The sequence below is a fragment of the Girardinichthys multiradiatus genome, chromosome 24, assembly GCF_021462225.1.
Source record: "Girardinichthys multiradiatus isolate DD_20200921_A chromosome 24, DD_fGirMul_XY1, whole genome shotgun sequence".
In the NCBI taxonomy this organism is placed as follows: domain Eukaryota; kingdom Metazoa; phylum Chordata; class Actinopteri; order Cyprinodontiformes; family Goodeidae; genus Girardinichthys; species Girardinichthys multiradiatus.
The window spans coordinates 9057278-9067058 of NC_061816.1; the positions used below are offsets into that span (position 1 = coordinate 9057278).

Sequence of the window (9781 nt, forward strand, 5' to 3'; positions counted from 1 at the left end):
CACGTTTTCATTGGGAGGAACTGAAATTTACTTTCGATTTTGGCTGCTGAGAAAACAGTCAAAACAGAAACAAAGACAGAACTAAATGATTACAAGCTTTCCTCTAACCTATTTCTAACAAGAGCAGCAAGTCTAACTTTCTTAGAATAAACTGGTATTTAAATTTAGTTATTTTGATAAACTTCTGACCAGTTGGGAGTTGTGTGAAAAGTGGGTCTGCTCCTTTGCAATTTACAAGCAGATAACCCAGCTAGAGATGATGAGGAGCGATGAGACAGGAGCAGGAGGAGATGACACCTTTCACTGACAGCTGTGTTTATTTCAGCCATAATGGTCACAGTGTCTGCTGCCTCTAAGGGCTGCATCTCCATACATGCCTGTTGATATAGAGCATTATAATGCTACGTTTCAGCAAAAAGACCCCACCTACTCCACCCTTTCCTATGTGCTCCCGCAAGAATATGGTGCAGACCCATTATTACCACAACACTGAAAGAGACAATTCCTCTTTTCTGTGGGAGAATGACACGTCAGCAGTCTGTGTTTTATATGGAAGAAACAAGACATAAACTGAAAAGAAAATCAGACAAACACAAAAAAGTCAGGATCCCTATAACACAAAGAACAACAGTTTGTGTTCTGAAAGGAAACAGATGATTAACTCAAGCCAATTCTAGGTAGTATTAGGTCACATCTTTCCATTAAAGATCTCTACAAGATCCACTTTGAATAACTGCCAATAAATCATTCTGTAACAGACTTTTCCTCAATAATCATCCTGAGAAAATAACAAAGCCTGTTTCTCAACATTCACACGTTGGTCAGCATGTCTGAAATGTCACTGGGCAAATTACTGCCCCCTACTGAAATTTAGAAATTCAAACCAAAGGTTAAAATAAATCTATTTAACAATTTTTTAAAGCAGTTTTTAAGGACACTTGCTTCCAATCTGGCCTTTTTGAAAGAAATTGTTAAGTGTTTGTTTCAGATTAAAATGATAAAAACTCATTCAGACAGACTGCGGTGATTCTTCTACTTTAGCAAGGCAGTGGTCGTGTTGAAGGTGTTTTTGGGGTCCTTATCATGTTGGAATACTGCCCTGCGGCCCAGTACATGTTGGCACTCATGGTTCCCTAAACTGTGGCTCCCCACAGCTAACAGCACTCATGCAGCCCCAAACCATGACTCTCTCACCCCATGCCTGACTGTGACAAGACACACTTGTTTTTGTACTCCTCACCTGGTTGCCTACACACACGCTTGACACCATATGAACCAAGTAACTTAATCTTGGTCTCATCAGACCACAGGACATGGTTCCAGATATCCATGTCCTTAGTCTGCTGGTCTTCAGCAAACTGTTGAGAGAACACATACTCCACTTCTTTGGTCGACCATTACAAGGCCTGTTTTGAGTGGAACCTGGCAATCCTCTTATAGCCCAGGCCATCTTGCAGCACTTCTTTTTCTCAGATCCTCAGATAGCTCTTTGACATGAGGTGCCATGTTGAACTTCCAGTGACCAGAATGAGCGGGTGTGAGAGCAATAACACCAAATTTAACACACCTGTTCTCCATTCACACCTAACAACTTGTAACACCAATGAGTCACATGACTCCAGGGAGAGGAATGGCTAATTGGGCGTAATTTGGCAATTTTCACTTAGGGATGTACTCACTTTTGTTGGCAGCAGTTTAATGGCTGTGTGTTGAGTTATTTTGAGGAGAACAGCGAATTTACGCTGTGATCCGCTAACTGCTTGAAGAAGTTGTTTTCTTCTTAATTTCTGATGTTGACCATGTGGATGTTTTTCTTGACTTATTCAAGTCCCTCTGATGAATTTAGCATGTTCTAACCCAGAAGGTAATATTATCAGGCTTTGCGAGTTCATTCTTCATTCTGAGAGGAGATGTTTCTCTAGAACCGGGGTATCCAGCTCCAATACAGAGTGGACCAAAATTCAAAACTTGGACAAAGTTGCAGGTCATTCTTTATATTTGTTCAACAAATGTTATAAGTTCTATTATTTGGTTACAGCTACGCGGGCTCCACACACAAGACAACTTTACCTTTTTAAACAGAAATTCTTCTCTCCGCCTGTCTCAAAAGCTTCTGATTTACACCTTTTGCTTCTCAATTTTTGGGAGGGGTGGCTTGATTTGACCAGTTAGGAGATAATGTTGCTAAGGCATATCAACAGAGGAGGGGGGCTTGTGGGTCTTGATTGATGCCCTAATGCAACAACATTTTGGGATTTGTATTATTAATGGTGCAAGCGCTGTGTGTCAGCAGGCCAGCTCTAGTTGACATTTGAAACTATTGTGCGGGGCTTATATAATTACAACTACTGGCCCGCAAGTCTGAGTTTGACACATATTCTTTGGAAAACCAATGTGGATGATCTGGTTTAGAGTTTCCATGTTAAGAAGTTTGATATAAATCAGCCTTTGAAAGCAGGTTGACTGAGGTCTCAATTTGTCCCCGTTTCCTCAGTCTTACTCCACATTAACAGGTTAGGATGGTTATACGCTTAAAGTTACTGGTATCAAAGTTTTGCTTAGCCAACAGAAAAGAATGTAACAGGAGTGAAAGTGTGTCAGTACAAAACATCCTGCTTGTTGGTGTCTGAAGCCTTTATGCACAGCAACAAAGTTGTGGTTTTGGAGCTTAAAACCCCTTCCATTAAACCTTCCCTCACTCACCCACTGGAGTAGGACTAGTTTCTCTACCAGGACCAGTCTAATAAAACCACAAACAATAAAGTCACATTATAACTATTGTCCAGAGGACTTTGAAGGTCTTCCCAGAATAAATGTTGACCAACTCAAGGTTTTTCAACAATATTAGTTCAGTTAGTTAATATTAGTTGCTGCATGTTGTTGATTCGAATACTTTTGTTTTTTTCTACTGCCCCAAAAACCACAAAAATGTCACACTTATCCTGAATTTTTTAATATTTCATAATTTATGATGGCATTTAGTTAGGAAATGTGTGTTTTTCTAATATCATTTCAAATAAAACCAACTGTTGACCATCAGATTCAAGATAAGTTTTTACTGAGACAACCTAGTTTACAACTTGTTTAAATACAAATACATTGAAAAACAGCCTTCAGCTTCTCTTCACAGCTTAATCTGTTCTTGCACCTTTGGCTGCTGTTGCACCTGTGGCTTTGTTGTTGGCACAGTCTAAACCTTCATCAGAAAAAAAGAAAAAAAAAACCTCTCTGCATAGATTGGTAATAAAGTATGTAGCTATTTGCTTATGAAACATGAATAAAAACAGTGCAAATAAATGAGTTATTAATATTATAAGATGTTAAATGTGAATAAAGCCACTTGGGTTTACTTATATTTGTTCCAAAAATTAAACGTTTTTAGTTTCCTTTTGATACCATAGTGTGAAAACGCTCAACTGATCTTGTTTGTGGTCAGCCATGTTTGTTTCCCCTTTACCTTCTCTGAAAGCTGCTCAACTGACTGAATAGTGATTATTTTTAGCTGCAAGGCTGTATGCAAAGCGACTTTTTATGCTACATAGACCTTGTGACCTATAGTGTTTGAGACAATAATTTAGCTTTATGAATATTGATCTTGTTGACATGAAATGTCCAATCACTTCATGCAACTAATTGTGCATTGTTGTGTATTCTTATTTGGCATTTCATGGAGGACGTCAGATTGGTAACAGTTAGTTTGAGAACTCCTCCTATTGTTTCTTGTGCATTAAAGGACCTTTATAAGCTGATCTTACTGAAGTCACACCCCACTTTAACCTCTGAAAAACCAGACGACTTTCTTCTTGTTTTGCCTCCCTTCCATCTGTGAGGTATGATTCAGCTAAAATTCTTGTTTCTTCATATTGTTTAGCAAAGTTATTTTATGCTTACTTCTGTTATGATAAAAAATAAATGTTGGATGTAATCTTTTTGAAGGTGTAGCAACTTGCTGTTAGTCACATTAATTCCACTGCAGATGAGTTTATAGTAATATTTAATTGATATTTTGAATTGCCATTGGTATTTCCTTTAGAACAGTTTAAAGTGTGAGCCTTTGAACAAGAAAAAACATCAGACTTTGTACTTTATATCTGGAGTATTTTCATTTGGGTGATATGGCTCCCCTCCTGGGGTGTCATTCTGCCTGGGGGTGGTACAAACAGCTGGATGGTGGGTCATAGTGCTCCAATAAACAAAATCCCACTTTTAATGACTCACTTCCACATTAAATGTTGACCCGGTGAAATCAAAAGGCCATAAATGCTTTTAAAACATCCAACTGGGATTTGGCAACTAAAGGAGCGTGGCATAGCACTGAGATCTGTGTGATCCTAACTCTGGGTATCCAAATGCGTTCAGTGCTTCAAACACACGCATGCTTCTATTGCATCTTGATTTTAAACAAATACTGCATTTAAAATAAATTAATATCATGAACTGTTTTTTTTTTCTATCAGCAGAGAAAAATGAAAACCCTTCCTGTTCACCTGCTTGTCTGTTTGCTGCTAATAGAGGCTGTCGTCTCTGAATCCCTGAATGATGACGTTTCTGGACCGGGAAAAACAATATTTGAACGTTATAAGAAGTTTAAAAGACAGCATGTAGATAAGCAAATGACTGAGAAGAAATGCACAGATGTGATAAACCAGAAAAGCATCTACAGCAACGACAACAGTTGTAAGGAGACAAATACGTTCATCCTCGCTGATGCAAACGAGGTCAAATCCATCTGCGAGGGACAAGGAGATTATCTTCATGAAAAACATTTGACAAAGAGTAAAAGAAAGTTCAAGGTTGTTGTTTGCACACTGACTAAGAAAGCCCGGAAACCCAGATGTCAGTATGAGGGAAAGCTGTACAACAGCAGATTTGTTGTAGTGCAGTGCACAGGTGTACCTGTGCAATATGCAGAAAACGTTTTAAACTTTGAAGACTAATTGTCCTCTGAACGCCCCAGATCTTTGTAACCACAACCATTTAAAAGGGGATGTTCCTTTTTGTGTGTCTATCTGCTGTTGAACAAACCTTGTTCTATTAATGTGTCCATTATTGTGTTTTCTCTAAAAACAGCAAACCTTGATCTTCATTTGGACATCTGGCATGTACATTTTGACTTTTCGTGCATTGTACAAAACGTCTGTACCACAGTATGCAAAGAATAAACGTACTATAACAAACTGCCTCACAGAGGCTCTATTTCACAAAATCTCAACCCTTGTTCAAAAACAGGAAATAATTTGAGTTGTCCTTATTATGATTGCTAAAAAAATACTTAACTTAATGCATGCATTTCAACAAATTTGAATATCTTCAAAACATTTATTCTTGTGTAAAACAGGATTTTTATTTTTTTTATCTCATGGACATGTTATGGTCTACACAGACGGAGGGAAGACTGTTGTCGAACAGCCAGCCACTGACACCCTCTATGAAGAGGATAAGCCAAAACTGGGAATTGCTAAAAAAAAAAGCTAGCTGTTCACAGAGTGCTCCATCTTAACATATTAAGGGAAAATAGAGTGGAAGGAAAAACTGTGGCAGAGTACGGTCCATAAGCAACAGAGAAAACTATAGCCTTGAAAGAATGAAGACACAAAGTTCATTCAAGAATTTGGGGAAAACTCACAAGTCACAGAGTGAGCCATCCCACACAGCCGGATCAAGAATATGGGCTATAACTGACATTCCTGGTGTAAAACCATCTCTGAACCAGAGACAATGTCAGATGTGGAAAAGAGGAGAAATCTGTGTGGGGCAAATATGTCTTTTAACTTTTTCAGTTTATGGTATATCATCTAGAGCAAAGAAATACCCTGTCCTAAAGGCCTACATAATTATGTAAAAAACCCGATCACCAACAGGATCAGATGTTAGGGGGGCACCACTGTGAGGTCCATCCTAAAGCCCAAACAAGCTCAACTTTATGTCAAGAACATGGCCAGAGTTTCTGATTTGGGTTATATCTAGGTTTGATTGTTCAGTATGGGCAATGCAACACAATGTCATTCTGGGACTGTGAATTTGGTTTTGCATCTCACCTTGTGAACTTTGAACATGAATTACTGCAGTTCAGTTTTAATCTGTGGGGAAATTAACTTCAAACTAGTTCTTGTCATGTGAAACTAACTCTGGTTTTGTGGTTATGATCAAACAAACTTTGACAAAGACTAAACTTTGTGTCTTTACACCAGTGGTTTTGTCATCCTCTCAGTCTGAATTCTTCACACCTTTCTGCTCATGAGAGAACTCATCTACTAGGAGCCTAAAGTGCAGCTAAACAATTAAAATAATGAATGAAAAACATAGTTAAGAATACACCATATCTTAATGGGTGTTTGTCCTGTTATGCAACAGTGAAATTCTGCCAAGATTCATAGAAGATACAGATACTTATGGCTATTGAGTGATGATCATTGTGACGTTAAATCACCAATCAGTGGTTTTTAAACCTATTATTCATTATCCATGCTTAAAGCAACTTAACAGGTATGCCTTTATTTGGTAGCATATGAAAAACAGCTTTTGTATTGGCTAGTTAGAAACGCCCTTCAGGGTACTGAAGCACAAACAAGCTCAATTTTATGTCAAGAACATGGCCAGATTTTCTGATTGGGGTTATATCTAGTTTTGATTGTCAAGGATGGGCAATGCAACATAATGCCATTCTGGGACTGTGAGTTTAGCTTTGTTACCTTGTGAACTTTGAACATGAATTACTGCAGTTCAGTTTTTTTCTGTGGGAAATTAACTTCAAACTAGTTCTTGTCATGTGAAACTAACACTGGTTTTCTGATTATGGTCAAACAAAATTTCCTGTGGCGGTCTATGCCTCAGTGGTAGAGTAGGTGCATCATATGCAGAGGCTTCAGTCTCCGGTTCGATTCCCGACCATGAGCCATTTGCTGCATGTCTTCCCCCTTCTTTCTGGCCAGTAACTAAAAAGGAAAGGTCACTATTGTCACAAAAGTCCCTTGGTTTCCTAGATAGGTTAAACCTTGTATTTCTATAAATGCAGTCAAGACTAAACTTTGTGTCTTTACATCAGTGGTTTTGTCGTCCTCTCAGTCTAAGTTCTTCACACCTTTCTGCGCATGAGAGAACTCATCTACCAAGAGCATACAGTGCAGCTGAACAATTAAAATAATGAATGAAAAACTTGGGTAAGAATACACCGTATCTTAATGGGTGCTTGTCCTGTTATGCAACACTGAAATTCTCCCAAGATTTATAGAAGATACAGATACTTAAGGCTATTGAGTAATGATCATTGTGGCGTCAAATCACCAATTAGTGGTTTTTAAACCTATTATTCATTATCAATGCTTAAAGCAACTTAACAGGTATGCCTTTATTTGGTAGCATATGAAAAACAGCTTTTGTATTGGCTAGTTAGAAACGCCCTTCAGGGTACTGAAGCAAAATGCTCGATGATGAGAGAGAAAAAGGGGGATTTCTGATTGCTGAAGTCACACCTCACTTTGACATCTGAAAGCACTGAACACTTTCTTCTTTCTTTGTCTCATTTTTTACCTGGGGGGACTTTCCACTTCTTTATTTCAGGTAAAATATTTATTTTATTTTATATGAGAGACCAACACAATGTAGGTCATAATTGTGAAATGGAAGGAAAATAATGCTTGCTTTTAAAGTTTTTTACTTGTTATGATCTGAAAAGTGTGGCGTGCATTTGTGTTCAGCTCCCCTGAGGCAGAATTTAGCAGACCAACTTTTCACTGCATGAACTGCATGAACCATGCTTTAAATTAGCTTAATCTTTTCATGAATATTTATGAAAAGGGATCATACATTAGGGCTATACTACTTGTTTGTATGTGTAGATATATGACAAAAGTACCGAATTCAGAAGGACACAAACTGAGCCCAAAGCAAAAGGAAAAATAATCATTTATACGTTTCCTAGGTTTACCTAAACTTAGCTTTAAACTTTGCAATTGGGAAGTTAAATTCATGATAAAAACAAAATTCACCATGTCCTAGTGTTTATTGTATTTTGTTCTTAGAAGCTTTTGCATTTCTCCTTAATTGTTCAATAAATGATGACATAGTAGAATCGGTTCTGTTTCTGTACACTTAAGATAAAATGTTGATAAATGTACAACCTGTGAAAGATCATCTTATTTTTTTTACATTTAAACCTTGGAAATAATAGAGGGTGCACTTTCTTTGTGCCATGACTGCAAATTTAGGTTTAGTTGGTTTGCAAATTATAAACTGTATGAATTTCTGTTGTTTTGTAAACCTGTGGAGAGAATTTCTTAACCAAAATGCCTGTTTTATAAAACCGGAGGTCCACATTTTAGGACATGTAGGAAATTATTTACAACTTTACAAACATGATGTTTGGAAAGATGGTACATTTGTTGTATAAAAGACTGGAATTAGAGTCATTGTATGTTTTTATTATGAGGTTTTTCTGTTAATATGTTGAATTCACAAACAAATCTTCTTGTTCTTCTAGCACAGAACAATGAGGATCCGACCCGTTTACCTCCTTGTGTGTTTCTTGCAGCTGCAGGTCGCTGCCTCCGTCTCAAATAAAACAAACAGCTCTAAACCAAAAGAAGGACCAACTTTAGAAAAAGATTATGAGAAGTTTAAAAGACAGCATATGGCCCAGCGCATGGCTCCAACTGACTGCACATCAGAGATAAAACAGAGGAACATCAATGGGAAAAGAAGCTGTACGGCGACTAACACGTTCATTCTCAATGATGAGAAAAACATCATAGCCATCTGTGAAGACCAGGGAGAATATCTCAATGAAAGTCATTTGACCAGGAGTGAAAACACGTTCCAAACGCTTGTATGTAAACACATGAAAAAACCCAAAAAAGGATCATGTCAGTACACAGGACAGCTGCGCACAAGCAGAATTGTGGTGAAATGCACAAGTTTACCTGTTCACTATCAGGAAGACATTTTGACCTTTGAAGAATAATTGTGTTTTATAGATGCAAGATGTTTGTAAAATTGAATCATTTAAAGACAGCTGCATTTTCATGACATCAGGACAAACTCTTGTCATGCCGCTTTGAAATTGTTTTTAAATGCCAGAAGCTCTGATTCATGAATTGGTTAATTTCTTGCTTTTAGTTTGTTACCTCTTTCTCTTTGTAGACCTTTGTTTCTGTTTTATTTTGGCAATCTGATTCCTTTTTTCCACTAATTTACTTCCAGTTCTGCTTGGGGCTCCTCTGTCATTGTCACATAGTCATTCTTGGGTTATGTTCTGCTCAGAGATATTGTTTTTTGAACCTCAGTTTCTAATCAGTAATTTTTTTCCTCAAGTGTTTCAGTTTCCCGTTTCCTTCTCAGCTGTTTCCATTTAGTTAAGCAATCTCACCAGTTCTTTGTCCCAGTAATCCATCTTCCCTGTATATATTCCTTACTGGTTTATTCAGTTTAACATCCACTGTTGGTTCCTGTTTGTGCTGATAAATCTTTTCTGTTTGAATTATGAATATGATCTACACCAAGTTTCCATTATTATTATTAAGTACTTAATTATATTCAGTCTGCTTTCTAACTACCAACCTACATCCACACAAAAATTGACAACAACATTAGGATACTTGGAGTAAATAAATATTCTTCTTCAGTGAATATATGCTGCCTTTGACTGTTTCTTAGTTTAAAAAGAATAAAGGTGCATTTGTCAAAATGTTTAAAGTGTAATAATTTGTGTTGCACTCATAACAATTATGACTTCAGTTATGCCATTGTAAGAATTTTATAAAATGTATCACAAGTGAGGTAAGAA

General features: G+C 37.3%; 1 protein-coding gene across 2 annotated transcripts; it reads left to right on the top strand.

The window, feature by feature from the left end:
• The first annotated feature begins 3787 nt into the window (after positions 1 to 3787).
• Positions 3788 to 5158, top strand: LOC124861623 (ribonuclease-like 3). Of its 2 annotated transcripts, none has more exons than XM_047355498.1 (2): positions 3788 to 3830; positions 4458 to 5158. In XM_047355498.1, exon 2 carries the CDS (start codon positions 4467 to 4469, stop codon positions 4935 to 4937), a length of 471 nt encoding a protein of 156 aa, XP_047211454.1. In that variant the 5' UTR covers positions 3788 to 3830; positions 4458 to 4466; the 3' UTR covers positions 4938 to 5158. The 2 variants fall into 2 exon arrangements, with proteins under 2 accessions (XP_047211454.1, XP_047211455.1); XM_047355499.1 differs by having other exon boundaries at positions 4461 to 5158.
• The last annotated feature ends 4623 nt before the right edge of the window (positions 5159 to 9781 follow it).